This window comes from Microcaecilia unicolor, chromosome 5 (genome assembly GCF_901765095.1).
Source record: "Microcaecilia unicolor chromosome 5, aMicUni1.1, whole genome shotgun sequence".
Lineage (NCBI taxonomy): Eukaryota > Metazoa > Chordata > Amphibia > Gymnophiona > Siphonopidae > Microcaecilia > Microcaecilia unicolor.
The window spans coordinates 77,604,524-77,627,407 of NC_044035.1; the positions used below are offsets into that span (position 1 = coordinate 77,604,524).

At 41.8% G+C, this 22,884-nt stretch overlaps 1 protein-coding gene across 1 annotated transcript in view; it reads left to right on the top strand.

Moving 5' to 3' along the window:
- BTAF1 (B-TFIID TATA-box binding protein associated factor 1) overlaps nt 1-22,673 on the top strand; it is a 620,170-nt gene extending 597,497 nt beyond the window's left edge. The window contains 4 exon segments of the mRNA XM_030204965.1: nt 2,497-2,708; nt 10,576-10,735; nt 18,797-18,967; nt 20,973-22,673. Of these exon segments, the coding sequence (XP_030060825.1) occupies nt 2,497-2,708; nt 10,576-10,735; nt 18,797-18,967; nt 20,973-21,122 (693 nt within the window). The 3' untranslated portion in view covers nt 21,123-22,673.
- Nucleotides 22,674-22,884: the final 211 nt, after the last annotated feature.

The following is a 22,884-nucleotide window of genomic DNA, read 5'->3' on the forward strand; positions in this document are numbered from 1 at the left end:
TACGGCATGTTTTCTCCAAGCCATTTATCTGGCAGGAGTAAACAACAGTCTGGCAGACAGATTGAGCAGGATAATGCAACCTCACGAGTGGTCACTCAACTTGGGTGTCATACGCAAGATCTTCCGAGAGTTGGGCACCCCCTCAGTGGATCTTTTTGCCACTCAGGTCAATCATAAGGTCCCTCAGTTCTGTTCCAGACTTCAGGCCCAAGACAGACTAGCGTCGGATGCCTTTCTCCTTCATTGGGGGAAGGACCTGTTGTACGCATATCCTCCCATACCTCTGGTGGGGAAGACTTTGCTGAAACTCAAGCAAGACCGCGGAACCATGATTCTGATTGCTCCCTTCTGGCCGTGTCAGATTTGGTTCCCTCTTCTTCTGGAGTTGTCCTCCGAAGAACCGTGGAGATTGGACTGTTTTCCAACACTCAGAATGAGGGAGCGCTTCTGCATCCCAACCTCCGGTCTCTGGCTCTCACAGTCTGGATGTTGAGAGAGTAGAATTCACTTCCTTGGGTCTCTCTGAGGGTGTCTCCCGGGTTTTGCTTGCTTCCAGGAAAGATTCCACGAAGAGGAGGAGGTTTGCCGTCTGGTGTGATAGCAAGGCCCTAGATCCTCGCTCTTGTCCTACACGGACCCTGCTTGAATACCTTCTACACGTGTCAGAGTCTGGTCTTAAGACCAACTCCGTAACAGTTCATCTTAGCGCAATTAGTGCTTATCATCAACATGTAGAGGGTAAGCCTATCTCTGGACAGCCTTTAGTTGTTCGCTTCTTGAGATGTTTGCTTTTGTCAAAGCCCCCTGTCAAAACCCCACCAGTGTCATGGGATCTCAACGTCGTTCTCACCCAGTTGATGAAGCCTCCTTTTGAGCCACTGAATTCCTGCCATCTGAAGTACTTGACCTGGAAGGTCATTTTCTTGGTGGCTGTTACTTCAGCACATAGAATCAGTGAGCTCCAAGCCTTGGTGGTGCATGCTCCTTATCTCAAGTTTCATCACAACAGAGTAGTCCTCCGCACACACCCAGTTCTTGCCAAAGGTGGTGTCGGAGTTCCATCTGAACCAGTCAATTGTCTTGCCAACATTTTTCCCCCGTCCTCATACCCGCCCTGCTAAACGTCAGTTGCACATCTTGGACTGCAAGAGAACATTGGCCTTTTATGTGGAGTGGACAAGTCCCTTCAGACAGTCCGCCCAAATGTTTGTTTCTTTTGATCCCAACAGAAGTGGAGTCGCAGTCGGGAAACGCACCAGCAGTCGGGAAACGCACCATTTCCAATTGGCTAGCAGATTGCATTTCCTTCACTTATGCCCAAGCTGGGCTGACTCTTGAGGGTCATGTCACGGCTCATAATGTTAGAGCCATGGCGGCGTCGGTGGCTCATTTGAAGTCAGCCACTATAAAAAAGATTGCAAGGCTGCGACGTGGTCATCAATCCACACGTTCACATCTCACTACTTCCTTCAGCAGGATACCCAATGCGACAGTCGGTTTGGGCAGTCGGTGCTGCAGAATCTGTTCAGGGTTTAGAATGCAACTCCACCCCCCTAGGCCCATTTTTATTCTGTTCCAGGCTGCACTCTCAGATGTTTCTGCTTTAGGTCAATCTCAGTTATGTCCTCGCCGTTGCGAGGCCCAATTGACCTTCTTTGTTGTTTTGAGTGAGACTGGGTGCTAGCGATATCCCATCAGTGTGAACAAGCAGGCTGCTTGTCCTCGGAGAAAGCGAAGATACATACCTGTAACAGGTATTCTCCGACGACAGCAGGCTGATTGTTCTCACAAACCCACCCACCTCCCCTTTGGAGTTGTCCTTCACCTTGCTATTGCTTTTTGATCTAACTGAGCGGGGACTCTCGCGCAACAGGCCGAAAGATGGCCGCGCATGCGAGGTGCTTGTGCCCTGCGCACCGGAAGGCTCTGGCAAACTTTGTTTTTGCTCTGAAAAAGTGCCGTTCCTGGGCCATCGTGGACGCCGGCCCATCAGTGAGAACAATCAGCCTGCTGTCCTTGGAGAATACCTGCTACAGGTATGTATCTTCACTTTTCACACTACCAGTATCGCCTTTTACCATTTGGCCTCTCATCCACTCGAGTGTTTTCAAAATGTCTTACTGTATTAACAGCGTCACAATGCAGACTGGGAGTGCACTTACTGGATGATTTACTGGTAAAGAGCACATCAAAGGAAGGTACTCAAAAATCAATGCAGAGAACTGTTTGGGTATTGGAGCTGCTAGGGTTTGTATATCAACTACCAAAAGTTACACCTGCAAAACGTTATGGGGTCAGTTATACAAAGTAGCATTTCTTCTCAAAATTACCCTAGCATTAGTGTTTGGAGCAATGTATTTTATAGAAAAGAGTGTTATTAGCAACTTATTAAGAAAACATAAGTTTTAAAGTAAATACATTTTGAAAGCAGCCTGTTCATCCAAGCATTGTTATAAATAAATCATAATAAAACTGATAAATGTGCTTTGTTTTAAGCTTCTTCTTGATTGTGGTTTGAGCTGTGGTGGAGCCTCTGAGAATGGCACAGAAGCTGTTGTAGCTCAACACAGGTTACTAATCTTCTGTCAGCTCAAGAGCATGTTGGACATTGTGGAATATGATCTTCTAAAACCTCACCTGCCTTCTGTCACCTATCTGCGCTTAGATGGCAGTATACCTGCTGGTCAGAGACATTCAATTGTAGCAAGGTAAGAGCCTTCTTAGAGTGACTGTATGTTTTGAACCTACTTCAGGAGAAAGAGCAAAGGGGTGGGATCATGGGCGTAGTTTGGGGGGGGGGCCCAAATGCAGGACCGGCACAACGCGCTCTCAGTCCCTACTTCCCGCCCTCCTCTCCCCGACATCCCTCTTCTCCCCAACATCCCTCTTCTCCGTTCCTTCCTGCCTCCTCCCCCCGCGCGTTTAAATCTTTTATTTTCAGCAGCGACGACAGTGAAGAGCAGAACAGCAAGCAGGCTCGCCTCCAGATTTTCCCTTCCCTCACAGTCAGTGTCCCGCCCTTGCGGAAACAGGAAATATGTCATCAAGGAAGGCGGGACACTGTCTGTGAGGGAAGGGAAAGGCTGGAGGCGACGCGAACCTGCTTGCTGTTCTGCTCTTCACTGTCATCGCTGCTGAAAATAAAAGGTTTAAATGCACTGATTGGGGGGGCAGGAAGGAACGGAGAGGCAGAGGAGGGCTGTTGGGGAGAGAGGCAAAATTACTGGACATGGAGGGGAGGGAAGGGGCAGAGGAGAATCGCTGGAAGGGAAGGGGACAGAAATTGCTGGACATGGAGGGGAAGGCAGAGGAGTGAGGAGAATTGCTGGACGGATGGAATGGAGGGGGCAGAGGGAGAGGACATTTGCTGGATATGGATGGAGGAGAGGGCAGGGGAGAATAGAGAGTTGCTGGACATTGATGGAGAGGAGGAAACTAGAACTCAGGGATGGAAGGGGGAGCTGGGGAAGTCACTGGACATGGATGGGGGAGGGTGGGGGTCAAAGGAGAATTGTTGGACATGGATGGATGGATGGAGGGGGCAGGGGAGAGAGGAAATTTGTTGTTTATGGATGGATGGAGGAGAGGGCAGGGGAGTTGCTGGACATGGATGGAGGGGAGGGAAGTCAGGAAGGAGATGCACATGGATGGAGGGGTTTAACACTGCGTGCGTCTGGTAGCGCTATACAAATGTTAATAATAATAATAGGGAAGAGAGGAGAAATGCTGGTCATGGATGGAGTGGAGGGCAGGGAAGAGAAGTATTGGACAAGGATGGAGGGAAGGAAAGACAAAGGTGATAAACACGGATGGAGGGGAAGGAAGAGAGGAGAAATGCTGGACATGGATGGAGGAGAGGGGAGTGAGGAGAAATGCTGGATATGGATGGAGGGGAAACTGCTGAATTTAAGGGCTGGATCGGAACACTTTGAGGGCAGATATTGAAACTTGAGGAAGGATGGGGACAGGGCTACAGATGGTAGACAGGACGCATAAGGACACAGGAGGATGGTGGACATGGTGAGAGAAAAAAATATCAAATGGAAAAAAGACACTGCATAAAACAGAAGACACTGGGACCAAAGCGAATAGAAAAACTAAATGATCAGACAACAAAGGTAGAAAAAAGTATTTTATTCAGAATTTATTAATTGGAATATGTCAGCTATTGGAAATGTGCATCTGTGATATTTTGCATGTAAGTTTCAATTTTTATAGTATTGTTGCATGCCGAGTCTAACTTCTTGAGGTAACTTTCCAGATCAGTATTTTGCCTTCATATATTTTTTTATTTCTAGTTCCATGTGTCATATCTGTTGTGTCATGTGTTTTTCATGTGTGATCAAGGTGCAGTATTCTGCTAGCGTGTAGTATTTGCAGCCCTTTTTGTTTTTTTCACTAGGTAGTGTACTGGAGTTTTAGAGCCCGGTGTAATTACAGTGGTGCCTTGCCACACATAAGGTTGTTGCTCATTCTGTCCTTGGAATTAGTGCTGTTATGGTTTGGTAAAGTTATGAGTGTGTTTTTGCACAAGTTTGTGTACAGTGTTTTGCAGTGGAGAGAATGTGTGTTGGTCTTACTGAGGTGGCACCAAAACATCAGAAAGGGTTTTAGAGCCTAAATCATGACACACTACCTCTTGAAGGATATACATATAGAGCTTATGCATTTCTAAGTTCTACACTGGTATGGTATGGGAAAGGGGGTGGGGAAATACTACTGGAGAGGAAGAGGGGAGTGCTGGGTAAGTAGAAAAGAAGGAAGGAAGGGAGAAAGAGCTGACCTTTTTGGGAATAACCATAATGTATATGTATGAGATCTCATACATATTCATTATGGTTATTCCCAAAAAAGCCAGTTCTTTCTCCCTCCCTTCCTTCCTTCCTCCGTATTAGCATATTCATTTGCATATATATATATATATATATATATATATATGTATATATATATATATATATATATATATACACACTCACACACAAATGAATGTTATAATATGCCCCACCCCATCCTTTGCCCCCCCCCCCCCAAATGAAAAAGTCAAACTACGCCCATGGGTGGGATTTGATATACCGCCTTTTTGTGTTACAATCAAAGCGGTTTACATACAGTGGGGGAAATAAGTATTTGATCCCTTGCTGATTTTGTAAGTTTGCCCACTGACAAAGACATGAGCAGCCCATAATTGACGGGTAGGTTATTGGTAACAGTGAGAGATAGCACATCACAAATTAAATCCGGAAAATCACATTGTGGAAAGTATATGAATTTATTTGCATTCTGCAGAGGGAAATAAGTATTTAATCCCTCTGGCAAACAAGACCTAATACTTGGTGGCAAAACCCTTGTTGGCAAGCACAGCGGTCAGACGTCTTCTGTAGTTGATGATGAGGTTTGCACACATGTCAGGAGGAATTTTGGTCCACTCCTCTTTGCAGATCATCTCTAAATCATTAAGAGTTCTGGGCTGTCGCTTGGCAACTCGCAGCTTCAGCTCCCTCCATAAGTTTTCAATGGGATTAAGGTCTGGTGACTGGCTAGGCCACTCCATGACCCTAATGTGCTTCTTCCTGAGCCACTCCTTTGTTGCCTTGGCTGTATGTTTTGGGTCATTGTCATGCTGGAAGACCCAGCCACGACCCATTTTTAAGGCCCTGGCGGAGGGAAGGAGGTTGTCACTCAGAATTGTACAGTACATGGCCCATCCATTCTCCCATTGATGCGGTGAAGTAGTCCTGTGCCCTTAGCAGAGAAACACCCCCAAAACATAACATTTCCACCTCCATGCTTGACAGTGGGGACGGTGTTCTTTGGGTCATAGGCAGCATTTCTCTTCCTCCAAACACGGCGAGTTGAGTTCATGCCAAAGAGCTCAATTTTTGTCTCATCTGACCACAGCACCTTCTCCCAATCACTCTCGGCATCATCCAGGTGTTCACTGGCAAACTTCAGACGGGCCGTCACATGTGCCTTCCGGAGCAGGGGGACCTTGCGGGCACTGCAGGATTGCAATCCGTTATGTCGTAATGTGTTACCAATGGTTTTCGTGGTGACAGTGGTCCCAGCTGCCTTGAGATCATTGACAAGTTCCCCCCTTGTAGTTGTAGGCTGATTTCTAACCTTCCTCATGATCAAGGATACCCCACGAGGTGAGATTTTGCGTGGAGCCCCAGATCTTTGTCGATTGACAGTCATTTTGTACTTCTTCCATTTTCTTACTATGGCACCAACAGTTGTCTCCTTCTCGCCCAGCGTCTTACTGATGGTTTTGTAGCCCATTCCAGCCTTGTGCAGGTGTATGATCTTGTCCCTGACATCCTTAGACAGCTCCTTGCTCTTGGCCATTTTGTAGAGGTTAGAGTCTGACTGATTCACTGAGTCTGTGGACAGGTGTCTTTCATACAGGTGACCATTGCCGACAGCTGTCTGTCATGCAGGTAACGAGTTGATTTGGAGCATCTACCTGGTCTGTAGGGGCCAGATCTCTTACTGGTTGGTGGGGGATCAAATACTTATTTCCCTCTGCAGAATGCAAATAAATTCATATACTTTTCACAATGTGATTTTCCGGATTTAATTTGTGATGTGCTATCTCTCACTGTTACCAATAACCTACCCTTCAATTATGGGCTGCTCATGTCTTTGTCAGTGGGCAAACTTACAAAATCAGCAAGGGATCAAATACTTATTTCCCCCACTGTATATACAGGTACTTATCTTGTACCTGGGGCAATGGAGGGTTAAGTAACTTGCCCAGAGTTGCAAGGAGGTGCAGTGGTAACCAAGCCCAGTTCTCTTGGTTCTCGGGCCACTGCACTAACCACTAGGCTATACTCCTCCACTACTGGAAGAGAAATGAAGGTATTCAGGACCAGTTATTCAGTGATGAGCTTCATTGATATTTTTTTTAAGGGCATGCATCAGTATGTTAATGTTGTTTGAGCAGAGACATGCAGGCTATGCCCTTAAATGGAAGAACCATTTTTTGAACACTTGGAATGCCTTAACCTCACAAAGCCAGGAGTTTTGTCCTTAACACATTATAAAACTCTTAATGCCCCCCATTGCAGGGGTTTATCACTATTACTTTGATTGTTTGGAGGGGGGGGCCTCCCTTCACAGTGCAAGCCATGAAAAAGAGAATCTGATGCATCTGGCCTGTAAACCTTTTTTCTGGTTTGTTTGTTTTTTTTCCTGGGGGTGAGAGATGGGAGTTGGGTGTATCCTCTATCTCCATGATATTCTGGAGTGTTATAAGAGCACAGGCACTTTGGAATTCTGACGTTCCATCTTGGATGAAATTGGGGGATGGTTTTCCCATTGTTCCCTCGCTGGTACTGGTCTAGCCTCTCTTCCTACCTCCTTTTTTTTTTTTTTTCTTTGATGTTGTATTGGTATTCATGGCCTATGCACTTGGTGATTGTCTGCAACCAGCCAGTTTACTTTGTTGTTATTATCACCAAACCACAACTTGTTGCAGTTTTGTATAATGGGTAATGGGGTTTGGATAGGGAGGAAGGGAGGGAGAATTGTTTACAGTTTGATGACGGACTATATTTCTTCTGGTCTTTGACCCATTCATTTTGACATTTGACTTGTCACATACTCAATTGTTGGATGCATTTGTTTTGATGTGTCATAAATAAAAAATGTTGAAACATTAAAAAAAAAACACAGAACCATGAATTAGTATCCAACTAGTGCCCCATCTCAAATCTATGCTTTGCTTCTAAGATCACTGAACATATGGTCTTTAGACAACTTCTAAATCATGGAGATGCTAGCAATGTTCTCCATTCTTGCCAATTTGACTTCCTCCCAGGTCATGATGACTGTTAAAACCTGGGGGACTACTTGCCCTTACCTTGGCTCTTATATCTCAGAGCCCAATGTGTATTTGAGAAAAAAACACAACACAGGTTACAGGTATAAAGTATCAGCTAAAGCCAGCTTTAGGAAAGACTGTCCGGCTTCAAAATCAGCTACTTTGCCAGACTAGTCTCTAAATTGCTCTTTCAGCTGAGCTGCTTTTATTAGCAAATTTCAGAATATAGATTCAATCTTTGGCATAAGAGAATTGGCAAGCAAAACACAGTCTGTTACATCAGTAGGTACACCATATCGTTTTGGTCCAGGTACATCCTTCTTTGGCTATGCTACAGGCAATTTGCTTAGCTTCTTTCATGTCTTAGGTTTCAAGACATGTACTAGTACATTTGGCTACTTTTAACTCCTAACCCCTGTTCACTTGTTCAGTACTCATGTCTGTTTTATCATTCCCACCTTAAGTAATTCCCTTATTTGTCCAGTCTGTCCTGATTAGATTATATCGAGCAGGGACTGTCTCTTCATGTTCAAGTGTACAGAGCTGTGTACATCTAGTAGAGCTATAGAAATGATTAGTAGTAGTAATAGTGACAGATAGCTATCCTCAGCCAAATATTCACGGTTCATACTCTTAAAGGCTACTGTTTTCAGACTCAAAAAAATTAAACTTAACATTTCTCCATTATATGACTGACACAGACTTTCCATTTCTCCCTTATTCCCTGTTAGACCCCAACTCTCCAGTTCTCCTGGGTCCCCTCCAGGGCCCTTACAACACTCTCACATCTGTGAAACCATTCTCACTGTTTTTCTGAATGACTTCTGTAGAATCCTAGCCAGTGGCAACATTGCCTTTCTAGTCTCCTTGGATCTCACTGCTGCATTTAACCTCATTGACACTGGTCTCTTTTTGTGTAGGCTAGGAAGCGTGGTCATTATTGGTCCTGTCTTCTCATGGTCGCATATTTTACGTTTTTTATGCCTCTTCAGTGGTAACCCACTTCAGATATCTTGGATTATACCCGATCAAGAGCTTTCATTTCCTCAACAAATTTCAGCCCTAGATGAATCATCACAAATAACTCTTCTCTACACTCTAGTCCTTTCATGTTTGAACTATTCTAACATTATCAAACTAGTCAAAATACTGCTATTCGTATTTACGCCCATGCTTCCAAATTTGACCACATAACCCCTTTATTCAACACAACTGGCTTTCTGTTTCTTACTGTATTCAGTTCAAGGTACTGACTCTTGCCACAAAGGACTGTACTCAGGCATTCCTTCTCATCTGTCCTCAATCATTCCATATACCCCACTGAGGGTGCTTCACTTTCTAAATGACAGCTGGCTCTGCTTTCCACCTCTAAAACAATCCCACTGTGAAACCACTAGAAACTGAGCATTCTTCAGGCTTGCACCCTCACTCTGGAATTCTCTCCCTTCTGTAATTCGATTTGTGCAGTCATATCCGAAATTCAAAGTTCTTCTCAAAACCCACTTATTTGAGAATGCTTATTCAGTTCACCTTAGGAAAGAAAACATTGAAGAAGATTTCTTATCTTCACGTTTTTCTATTATAATTGGTGTTATTTTCTGCATAAAGGTTTTATTTGTTCGTCGCCTTTCTATCTTATTGAGGAAAGGCAATTAATTAAATAAACATAAATATATATATATATATATATATATATATATATATATATATATATAAACTATTGTGTAACATCATAACTGCAGTACAAATAAATTAGAGAGTAGCGCCCCCCCTCCCCCGGACTAGCTTACAATCCCTGATGGTCTAGTGGTGTAGAAAGGGCAGAGTGTAGGAGTGATGCCCCTGTCATGGCAGACATTTTGAGAAAGATCACCAAGGATTGTAAGATAGGCCCTGGGGGTACTACAGGTGAAAAGAAGGAGGCACTTCGGGGGGGGGGGGGGGTGTCTAGGAGGAAAGGCAACTCCTGAACAGGAGGATGGAAGGAAACAAATGAGATAAAGCACAAATTTTCAGCTTCTACCGAAAACACATGATCCCTTTCAGCCAAAAACATTAAAATAGCTTTTCAACCAAATTGGGCCGAAAAAAAGATTTTCCAGTTTCAGTGCCATACCTGAAACTATTTCAGTCAACTTCTAATTGTAGCATGGAAATGGCACTTACATTTAGGCACGAAGATTACAGAATTAGTGGTATCTGTATTTCCTGTGACTGAATAGATCTTTCAGAAGAGACTCCACATTCAGCAAGCCTTTGGTGAAATACTGTTCAAATTATGACCTAAGCAAAATCAGGCTTTTACATTGTTAACACTTGTAAAATAGGATTAAATGGTTATTGCTAGACTAAATTTTGTTTTAAGGTTTATAGGAGGGAGATTTAGATTTAGCGTCTGCTTTTTTTTTAGTGGTAGCTCGAGGCAAGTTACATTCAGGTACAGTCTGTGTTTCCTGTCACCAGAGGACTTAAAATCTAAGAGCTATTTGTACTAGATTGTATTAACGTATTTAATGCATGACAATGCATTTAATGCAAGTTATTTGTATATAGATGCCATTGAAAATAATGGGACTTGTATTAAGTTATGCACATTAATGAATGTTTTCTATCCCTTATTGTATACCTGAGGTAAAGGAGAGTGAAATGACTTGCCTAATGTGAAAAAGAGCATCATTACAATTTGAAACCTAGCACTCCACTCTAATTGTTCAAACTTTATCATCTCCCCTTTTTTTTTTTTTTTAAAGGTTTAACAATGATCCATCTATAGATGTTCTGTTGCTTACTACTCATGTTGGTGGATTGGGTCTTAACCTAACAGGTGCTGATACAGTTGTGTTTGTAGAACATGACTGGAACCCTATGAGAGATCTTCAGGCTATGGATCGAGCACATCGTATTGGACAGGTAATGTTCTAATCTTCTTTGGCTAGCATAATTCCGTTTTCTTCAAAGACCAGCAGGTCATAATAGTTACACATAGAGTGATACGGTTCTGAAAGTGCTGACGTGAACACATTTTCCAGGGCTTTCCAGGAAATTCTTAATGATCCTGCTTGGCATGCATGGTAATTTGTGGCTCCACAGCTTAAATTGTCATTTTCCATGATGCATGAAAAGCATGTTTGTTTCTTCAGCAGCTGTATTTTGCTGTAATTCAGTGATTTTTCAACCCAATCCTTGGGGCACTCCCAGCCAATCAGGTTTTCAGGATATCCACAATGAATATGCATGAGATATATTTGCATTCACTGCCTCCGTGGTATACAAAACTATTGTATAAGTATTCATTCTGGATATCCTAAAAATCTGTTTGACTGGGAGGGCCACAAGGATTAAGTTGAGAAGCACTGCTGTAGTAAACTCTCCAGAGTATTTTTATGGTAAATCTATTAAGAACTTCCAGAATACCATACGATGAACATCCCATCCTGTTATCAACAATGATAACTCCAATGTGAGAAACTTGCACATAAAACATTCATTTTTTAAAATATTTTAACCTCCACCCTCCCTCCTCCTCCCACATTATGAAAAGCTATTGTATGATACCAGTACCATAACCAGAACTACTATAACAAGTAAAGTAAGTTTATGGTTAACAGTCATATATCCAATCCACGACTACATCCCCAAACAACAACAAATCTTTTTGCTCCAGGTTGTTGCAGTGCAAAAGAAATAAAACAGCACAAATAGAACCATGGGGCCTAGATTCTTATAGTTTTGTGAGTCCTAACGATCTGGAACAGTTTATCAAACTTTCGCCCTATTACTCTCATCCTGTAAAAACCCCAGCCCTTCCCAACCTTAAGAAACAGAAGGTCTGACAGCTGCAGAACTGACAACCCTAGCATGGTCACCCAGATCGTTCAAAATCATACTGGGCCTGAATATAGCTATCCTGAATCAGTAAAAATCATTTTTGTCTTTTAAGAGGAAAAGGAAAATATATTTACATTGGTGTAATATATAGGTCACCTTCACAGTCAGGAGAATTGGACGGAGATTTAATTGAAGACATCCACAAGATGTCTACAATGACACTTAGATCTTTTTATTGGGTGCTGACCCCAAAGTGGACCCTAGTATCAGGTAACTTGAGTCACAGATTTAATAATCGGCTATGAGCAACCGGGGTGAGTGTGTTCCAAAAAGGAGTCCACCTGTGTTGAAACTGAAGTCCCTGCGGAGCACAGATGTCTGTTAGGGACTTGTTTTCCATCCAAAGAAGGGCTAGCACTGTTTGATAGTTGGAGCACAAGAAGAAAGTCAACAAAGCAAGATAGCTTTCGTTGCCATTACTATAGAGCAAGACACAAAGCGTTCGTCCCTTTTCTTTCTGCGCAGATTTTTTACCATCACAAGGTCAGACTTTCCTAAAAAAAAATGTTCAAATTAAACATGGAGAGAGGACAGGGTTCCTGGAGCACCAGCAGGACACATCCACTTGTCTATCACATGATCCCCTTTAAAACATTTATAAGAAAAATATGTAGCACTCCAGATGTAGCTAAAATTTCAAAAGCCCAAATTAAAAGACCGATTTATATGCCTGAAAAAATAAATAACTAGGCTTATTAACAGTAAATTTATTACCAGTAATTGAAGCAATTTGGAACACACAAGGAGGGGATGAGTATGCTCAACCTCTGCTAAGCAGTAAATAAGCTTTGGGGTGGGGTTGAGTGGAGAGACCCAGCCCCAGGAGCACAAGATAGGAGCCAGGCTTCAAAGGCTTTGCTGAAATCTAAGTAGAATAAAATATATAACCCAGGCAGCTAGTATTTGAACATATCAGTAAATGTATAATATGAAACCATTTCCAAACTTATATTATTAAATTGTGTGAAATATGCTCAGAAAACAAAATATGGTCACTTACGTATCATCATACACAGTTTGAATCAATTTAGCCTGTTCCTCTCTTAGATAATAATGAATGACCACAAAACTTCTGGCCTTTCAAGTGACCCTGGAAGGATTGGCTGTCAGAGTGATGTCGGACAACACGACAGCAGTGGCCTATATAAATCGACAAGGCGGCACTCAGTGCAGAGCACTGGCCGCGCAGGCCGAACAGATTTGCCACTGGGCCGAGCTGCATCTTCAATTTCTGTCGGCAGGTCACATTGCAGGTCAGAGCAACGTGCAAGCTGATTATCTAAGCAGGCATCAGATCGATCCAGCAGAATGGGAACTAGCAGACGAAGTATTCCTGCAGATATGAGCCAAATGGGGCAAGCCCGTGATGGATCTTATGGTGACAAGTTCAAATGCCAAAGTCCCGTGCTTCTTCAACAGACGGAGAGATCCTCACTCGGCAGGGCTGGATGCCTTGACTCAGCCCTGGCCTCCGGGCATACTATATGTGTTCCCTCCGTGGCCCTTGATAGGGTGCGTGGTCCTGCCAATTCGGCTGCACCCAGGAGAAGTGGCCCTCCGCCCCAGATTGGCCCAGGAGGCCTTGATATGTGGACCTCCGACAGATGCTAGTGGAGGCTCCCCTTCCTTTACCTCTGGTACCGAACCTGTTGTCACAGGGCCTGGTAGCCATGGAGGACGCCTGCCGCTTTGGTCTTATGGCATGGCGATTGAGAGGACGCAATTGAGGGACAAAGGCTATTCAAACACAGTCATTTCCACTCTCCAGCAGGCCCGCAAGCATTCCACTTCCGTGGCTTATGCCAGGATTTGGCGCCAGTTTGAGTCTTGGTGTGCTTCAAAAGCGATCACACCCATGCGGGCTCCTGTCTCTACTACTACTACTACTTAGCATTTCTATAGCGCTGCCAGGGTTATGCAGCGCTTCTGGACTTTTTGCAGGATGGTGTACAAATAGGCTTGGCCTATAATTCCCTGCGGGTGCAAGTGGCAGCGTTGGCCTCCCTTCGTGGTAAGGTTGAAGGCGTGTCTTTAGCTGCTCATCCAGATGTGGCACGGTTTCTTAGAGGGGTGCTTCGGCTCCGTGCGAGTACCCTGTCCAGCTTGGAACCTGGGGCTAGTTTTGAAGGCCCTGCAGGCTTCTCCTTTTGAGCCGCTTCAGCGAGCATCGGAGAAAGATTTGACACTAAGCCGTTTTTCTTGTGGCCATTACTTCGGCGAGACAGGTGTCAGAGCTCCAGGCGCTGTCCTGTAGAGACCCATTTCTGCAATTCTCAGAGTCCGGGGTCACGGTTCGGACCGTGCCTTCCTTCATGCCTAAGGTGGTTTCAGCGTTTCACCTAAACCAGCCTATTTTCTTGCCCTCCTTTGATAAGGAGGAGTTTCCAGAATCTTTTGGGCAGTTGCACCTGTTGGATGTGCGCAGGACTCTACTGCAGTATCTGCGAGTTACTATCTCTTTCAGGACCTCTGATCATCTGTTTGTTTTGCTATCAGGTCCTTGCAGAGGGTCTCCAGCGTCTAAAGCCACTGTTGCCCACTGGCTCAAAGAAACTATCTTTTCAGCTTATCTGCTTGCCGGCCGGTCTCCGCCTGTAGCCTTTAAGGTGCATTCTATCAGAGCGATTTCTTCCTCTTGGGCTGAAACTGGAGCACTCTCTCTTCAAGAGATATGCAGTGCAGTAACATGGGCTTCTAAGCTCTCTTTTGCCCGACATTACAGGCTGGATGTGGCTGCTAGGAAGGATGCGCGTTTTGGAGCACAAGTGCTAGCGCGTGGTGTGACCTGTTCCCACCCTATATAGGGATTGCTTTGATACATCCCATCTGTAATGGCTTCATCTGCTTGATGACAAGGAAGGGAAAATTAGGTTCTTACCTTGGTAATTTTCTTTCCTTTAGTCATAGCAGATGAAGCCATGAGCCCTCCCTGTATGATTGTCTGTATGCTGTGAATCTGTTTCAGGTTCTGTTCTTGTTTCCTGAAGTTCCTTCCTTGGGAGAAAGTTGGAAAACAGTCTTCAGGATTCATGTTCACTTATAGGAGGATGAGTCCATTCCCTCCAGTTTATGTTTTGGAGGATGAGTTTATTCCCTCCAGGAGGTTGCGTGTATCCCCTCCAGTTATACAATAAGGGGGACGAGTTTATTCCCTCCAGGAGGATGTGTTCATTCCCTCCTTTTGAGTTCATGCCCTTGTTATGGGGCCATCATTCGCTGTGAGGAAAGCTCATGTTATTCCCATTGCGGTTTGCCATACTGCTTTGGAAGCTTCAAATACTGAAGAGGCAGTGGAGCTAGCTGGCCATGAGGCACTGTGAAAGTTGAGTGCTCTGTATCTCCCCCTGCTGGTTGATGGACACAACCCATCTGTAATGGAGGAAAGAAAATTACCAAGGTAAGAACCTAATTTTCCCATTGCCTGTATTGAACTCTGTGCATAGCTTTGACTTTGATTTGGAAGACCACTCAAAATTGGTAGTGGCAGTGTGACCATTTCGGATTGAAGTGGATCATCATGACAAAAAGAATTCAGATAAGTTTTGTGGTCATTCGTTATTAACTAAGAGACCAACAGGCTACCAATTCAAAGTGAGAAATGTGTGCGATGATAAGTGATCATGGAGCTCATTTTCAAACAAGAAAAAACATCTCAAAAACGGCAGCAACATTTGGACATTTTGTTCTGAAAAATGTCCAAATTATGATTATCAAAACTCAGTTTGAGATGTTTTTCTGTGCAGTAAGTGCAAATCAAAATGAGGCTTATTGAGGGTGGGATTTGGGCATTCTCAGAACTTGGACATTTTTGTGCCATAATGGAACAAAGCGAGTCCAGGGCTAAAAATTAGACGTTTTGGTCTAGACCTGTTTGAATTACAACTAAGTCAGAAAATAGTGCTGTAAATGACCAGATGACCACTGAAGGAATTAAAACATAACACCCTCCTTATTCTACCAGTGGTCACTGACCCCCTCCCCACCTCCCAAGATGTGAAAAAAAACAGTACATACCAGCCTCTGACAGCTTCAACTGTTATGACCAGTCCTAGTAGAAGAGCAAGCAAGTCCTTGGAGTAGCCTAGTGGTTGGTACAGTGCACTGTAGAGAAGGGGGGCCCAGGCCCATAACCCACTCTAATTGGTACACTTGTGGTGGAAAGTGTGAGCCTTCCAAAACCCACCAAAAACATACAGTACCAGGTGACACCTGCAGGCATAAGGACTATTGTAGTAGTGGTGTACAATTGGGTACAGTAGGTTTTTGGTGGGTTTTGGAGGGCTGTCCATACAATATAAGGGGCTAACTGTGAGATGTGTATCTGTGACCTTTTTTTGTGAAGTCCACTACAGTACCCCCTAGGCTGACCTACTGCTCTGCTGGATGTCTGTGTGGCCAGTGTAGTATGAATGCTGGCCCCCTTACATGCCAATGGCTTGGGTTTTTTTTTTTTTGGGGGGGGGGGGGGGGGTCCTTTTTTTTTTTTTTTTAATGGTCCTAAAAGATGAGCACACTGAGCACAAAAACATCTAGGAAACGGGCAATTTTGAAACAAAAGTTTGATGGTTTTCTGGTTTGAAAATGGTCTTGTTCACTATTGAATTTTTGGACGTTTTTCCTGAAATGTCCAAAATTGGATTTAGATGTCATATTGAAAATGCCCCGCCATGTTTTGTTTTCTGAGCACATTTCACACCATTTAGTGATATAATATAATTTATTTAGTAGAGTTAGAAGGTTGAAAATGTTTTCATACTAAATGAGATTTAGATATACATTTATTGATATATTCAAATACTAGTTGCCTGGGTTATATGTTTTCTTTTATTGTTTGATTTAATCCAGGTTATCATAAAAATAAAAATTATTTCAAATACTCCCAATTAATTTTTAATTAAAATCTAATAGACCACATCCAGCACATGTTCCCAATCCAGTTCATTTGGCACAATCTACGATTGTTAAAATCATGTTGCCTTGGATCATGCATCCATTAGATTGTAAAATGTATTTCTATTCTTTTGTACTACCAAGATTGGATTTACCTTCCTGTAGTTTCCTACAGTCTTCTCTGTTTCCATTTTTCCGCCTTTCTTCAATCCCAGAAAACATCCCCTGTTTTAAGGATTAACTACATCCTTTAGAGAATGCGCCAATACCTCTGAGTCCCCTTGGTATCTTGGGATTTATCTCATCAGATCCCATGACTTTGACCACTTTAGGTTTGTAAGCTGTTTATAAACTCTATAAGCAGTGAATGGTTTGGTATCTATTCCATCCCCATATGTATCTCTGATAATCAACTGCAGACCACCTCCAAGTTTTTCTCTTGTGAACTCCAAGCACACTTATACATTCTAGAGACAGCAAATGCGCTTATTTGTACTAGCTCTTATATGAAAAAATAGTGTTTCTTAAGCCATTTCTAGAATACCCCCATCCGGCCTGGTGTTTAAGCTATCCATAACAAATATGAATGAGAGATTTGCATGTATCAGAGACTGAGTCAGGCATTTTCATGAAAATCTCCTGTGTATTCATTGTGGATATCCCCCAAAAAACCAGACTCAGTAGGGGTACTCGGAAACAGCTTGAGAAACGCAGGGTTAGTGAATAAAGTCCAAGAAGTTTCCTGGAAAATGTACCCATATCCCTGCCATAAGAAGGGGGGCCAATGTAGTAAACCACGCTTGGCTTTGCATACAGGTTATCTCAGCTTGTGTTCATGTTATGTAGAAACATGTTTTATACACAGGATAATTGTGTGCAAAACCTCAGGTAGACATTGGTGCACAACACATTTAACGCTAATGAAGCTATTAGCTTTTCAAAACAAATGCGCAGAAGGCAGAGTGCAATGCTAGAGCTGTAATGCAAGGTCTGAGGAGGAGTAAAAGGTTAGATCCTTCTGCAGTAGAGTTAGTGAGCATTTCATGTCTGTTTCTTCCTTTTTCTGCAAGCATAAGGGCCTGCACCTTTTTTTGGCTTCCATGAAAAGCATAGGATTAAAAAAAAAAGAAGCTGAGGCAAGGGGTATACTGAATAAGGAATAAAGAGTTGGACTATTTACAAATGAGTGTCATCACTCATCAGAGTAAAAATTGTAAGCATAGAATAGTATTCCAGCCTATGCATTGATGTATGTGCATGCAATCTGGGTGCTGATAACAATTTTTTTGTACCTAAGATACAGTTTACACTAGCACAGATCTGCGCTGTTCCATATTAGTGCACATTTTTATGCTCAACTTATTTGCATTCTATTTGCATACTGCACTGGAGAGCAACTGTCACACCCCTCACCTGTTCTCTGTGGTCTCCAGCAGCATTCACTGACAAGAAACATCTGTTTACTTCCTGGAAACCCAGCACTTTATAGCTCTGGAAGAGGGCGCTGGCTGATGTCATGAGTTCCTGTCTGGTGGTCTGACTTCCAGCCAGTGCCTTTGCAACAGGTCTCCTAGAGTTGTCTAGTGTGTGTTGCAGCCTTGTTCCAGTTTGTCTCCTGTTCCTGCCTGTGACTTGTAATAGCCCTGCTCCGTGCTCCAGCCCTGACCTCAAGTTCCAGCCTTGTATTCAGACCAGCCTTGCCCAGGTGTCTTGCTCACTGTTAGGTGGGGCCTAGCCAGCCTTTGGGTTGGCTAGATAGCGTCAACTCTGCTGCAGCCCAAGGGCCTATCTCGAGTCGTCAGAGCAACATTTTTGTATTACCCTTGCATTAGGAAACTTTCTGCTGAGCTTCAGCACACAGCTCTAATGCAAGGATATTGCATTGGCCCCTATGACCGAACTTCTGTCTTAAGGCATTTGTTAAGGTAAATAGCTTCACTATAAGTCCTCTCAGTGAACATTAAAATCTTTTCTGAGTGAGTTGGTGTGTGCTTTTCACTTGGTTTGCTTATGTACATTGTGAGCAAGGTTTGTGGTACTTCTGAAATCACTATACAAGAAACCAGCTGTCCCTGATGATTTAGGGTTTTGATCTCCTTTTTGATGCTATTCTGGATAATGGGGGAAAATAATCCGTTATGCTTTAATCATTCTTTTTCTATATGATGTGACAAAAGGTTATATTGCTTTCAGAAACGAGTTGTTAATGTTTATCGCCTGATAACAAGAGGAACCTTAGAAGAGAAAATTATGGGTCTCCAGAAGTTCAAAATGAGTATTGCAAATACAGTTATTAGCCAAGAGAACGCCATCCTGCAAAGCATGGGAACAGACCAGCTTCTTGATCTATTCACCATTGACAAAGTAAGAACCATTTGTATTAAATGTTGTCTTAATGTGGAGACTTGGACATTCAGGGGTAGCCTCTGGGTTAAATGTTGTATTTGGAAGTTGAATTAATCTTTGCCTATACCATGAAGATATTTATTTTGTTGTTGTCTATTTTAACTGTGTTACACTGTTATGATTGACCCACTGCCATCTGCCTCAGTTAAACAATTTTTTTTAAACGCTGCTAAAATGTTTTCAGGCTTGTGTATGGGCTTGCATGCTAACTGCACTACCACCACTGATTTTTCCACATTAAATATTCTACCTGATTGGGAGTAAGGCTAGTGTGGGGAAAATCAAGAGTAAACTGGTATGCTAAAGTATAGTGCAGTTTACTGTGTTGGAACCTAAGACTCTGTCTAGCACTCAGAAACATGTCCACATAAAAAAATCTGCTAGCATCCATTAGCCTCAGCTGAGAAGCCAAGGATTGTGAATCAGGAAAAACAAATTACCCCCTCACCATTAGTAGAACTACTACTACTTATCATTTCTATAGCACTACCGGACGTACGCAGCGCTTCTGAAGCATGTTGGCAGTACAGTGTGGTGAAGTTTGCACTTTCTGCTTCTGCTGTATTTGTTTTGTTGTTAAATAGGTAGCTTTGCTTCCCAGTGTCAGTCTGGCATGTTTTACAAGCCCTAATCCTAAAGGAGAAAAATTATAAAATATTGTTATGTCATCAATAAATACTAGTATTCAAAATAATATTAAATGTCCCAAACATCAAGTTAATAGGTAGGATATTTGAGCACACCGTCTGGTGCTAGGGGATAATCAGACTAGTTGCCTCACACAACCATACGAACAGTATTGTTCTCTCGCTACAAGCGAAATGGTGTGGTGCAAATCCTCATTTAATCCCCTTGTTCCTTTTTTATTTATTCTCACATTTTTTATAACCCAAAACTGTGCAAATGCGCAAAAATAAATAAATATATTGCTTTTAAATATGTTGCTTTTAAACATTAACTTATCTTTAAAAGGCAGCAACACAGGGAACCCCCGCCGACATGGCCAAGTTTCGCATAGTGCTTTATCAAGGAAGAGGCTCTCTGAAACATAAGACATATCAAAATTAATCTCCATCCTTATAAGAAAGCAAACATTCACTTACTAGAGCTCCAATGACATCCTACCATTTCATCCTGCATAGATTCCTTCATATCAAAAAATGGCCGCAGCATTTCTGCGCGAGCCTTGCATTTAAATGAGCTACAGCTGATCAAAAAGAGCCAATCTGATTGGATACTCAATCTAAACTATGTCAGCCAATGGGTCTGCAGTAGGTCCGATTACATCAGCGACCACCAATCTATCTCTGAATTAAGCCCATCAGGAAATAGAGTTTTTAATTTAAATATCCATCTTTGCTCCCTAAAGTTGAGGCATTGGGTAAATAAATACTATGCACTGCCAAATCTTCCCAATAACTTCAAAAGTTATTATGTATTTGAATGTGCCTTTGAAATTAAAATGAAACTTGATCATGAACCTTAACAAAATTTTTAGTGGTATCAAGCCTTGCCATTATTGAACATAGTTCTGTTTTCATTTGTCTCGCTTTAGATCACATAAATCAGCTACCTGGCTATTCAGTGTAATGGTAAAATTACACAGTGCGGCATATTGCCATCTGGAGTAGCAACACATTGGAAAGGAAAATGTTTTATATAGCCACCCTTTACAGCAACCATTAAGATATGATTAAGGAAACCAGCAAATTTAACAAGTGCTTGAAAGTTGAGGGTCTTGATCAGCAAAAGTCTGTAAATACATGGCAGTAATCACCAGATTTTCTAACCTTTTGTTCTATTCTCCAGGCAACTGTAGCAGTACTGATGCGGTCCTACTTTATTTCTAAATGTATGAGATTACATTTCACACTTGAAAAGCAATGTGTGTTGGGAGGGGGAGATTTATTAATAACACAGGCTTTGGCATTCATATTCACTGGATTGATTTTATTCTTTTAAGGATGAGAAAGTTGAGAAGGCTGATAACTCCGCTACTACATCAGGAAAAGCAACCATGAAATCGATTCTTGATAACCTTGGAGAACTTTGGAGTCAAGATCAGTATGATTCTGAATATAGTCTTGATAATTTTATACATTCACTCAAGTAATCACAATTTAACAGTTGCTGCTAGTTCTGCTGATATTCAGCAACATTCAGGTGCATACAGTGAACATTTATCCAATATGTAAATAGATCTGTAAAAGGAAGAATCAGCAGGAGACTGGCACAGGAAGTGATATTAAGGAAAAATGTATTCTATAAATTATTTGCACTGTAGTGAAATTCAACATGTAAACATTGTGAAATTGTTCAAATATTACATGCAGACAGTTGCAGGTTCAAAATAAAACAAAGCGGGTTTTAACCATACAGTTTCTTACCGTTTAAACTTGTCTTTATCATTGAGCTGTTTTTGTAAACAGAATCGATTCAGTAAGTAATTATTCATGGAGCTAGTTTTATGAAACAGGTAAAATAAAAATTGGGTTTTAAAAAGCCTTTTATACTTCTGGTAACAGTCATAGCACATACAAATCATAATTAGAAGATGATTATGCCCAGGAACTGTAAAAATATCAAAGACGAAAAACAGATATGTGCAGAGATCATTTTTGGTAGCAGTCAAATTTCAACTTTTTATGTGTACTATAGGTTGTACTAAATAGTGGTAATAGCTTGAAACTGCTAGTACATCCCTTTAAAGGGCTGTGTTTTTTTAAAATTTCCTTTGTAAGCCTCATACTGTGGGATGAGTCAGAGCATGCACACTCAGTAAGCTTCTGTTATATTTTTAACTGAAAAACAAACTGGTTTTGAAACAGATTTTATTCCGTTTAGGACTCTTTCCCAGATGAGAAAATGTTTTCTAGTATTTTCTTTAACAATTCATGACTAGTTTTTATTGAAAGAGGAATTCATTTTCTTTAGGTACCTAGGTATAGAAGCCTGCATGTATCTTAGAGATAGCCATAACATCTGAATGTGTTTTGTTAAAAATCATGTCCTAAAACAATTTAAGGTGCTTTAACTGGGTGCGAAGATGACTAATTTTACAGTAGAGATAAAGCAAATGTTCTCAGGTTGGTGTTTATATTCCATATTTAGATGTTCACTTATATGCATATACTTTAAATGTATAAATGTTTCTGAATATGAGGCAAGTTTAAAATTGTTGGCCCATCCATATCTCGTACATAGAGAAGAGATGTGTACTGGAGAGAGCCAAATCAGCTAGTTGAAACTGATAAATTTGACTGTTGTCCCACCTTTGAGAGATGTATGGATTTGGGCCCTATGTTTATGTACTTGCTAGCTATGGACTTTAGGGATTCTCTTTTTATTAAGTATAAAATAGCAGAAAACCTTTGGTGCATAGGTTGTGTGTACACACATACTAAATAGATAGCATATGTGCTTGTATATATATTGTATCAGAGGCACATAGCTTGTCATTTTGCTTAAGTATACTAGTTTAAAGACTACCTAAAACAACTTTCTTGTAAGATAAACAGATTTGTTTTGTTGAAAAAATATATAATCTCTATTCAAATGCTATAAGCTAAACTGTTCTACTTTTGGACACTGTCATATTTCAATAGTTGTAAGTTTACATTATTGTAACAAATCAGCATTCCATTCAAAGAATAATAAACATTGGAACTAGAAAAAGCCATGCATATTGATGTATATATAGATCTGAGTGTGTGATTAGAAAAAAATGGTCCTATCTAAAGAATTTGAGAAAAGTCACATGTGTTTGAACCTATCTTGTTAACCTGAATACAAATCCATCTAAATCCTCCTTATATAGATCAAAATAAGAACTAAGGAAAATCAACAAAGAGAAAATTGTATCTAAAGTATGCAAG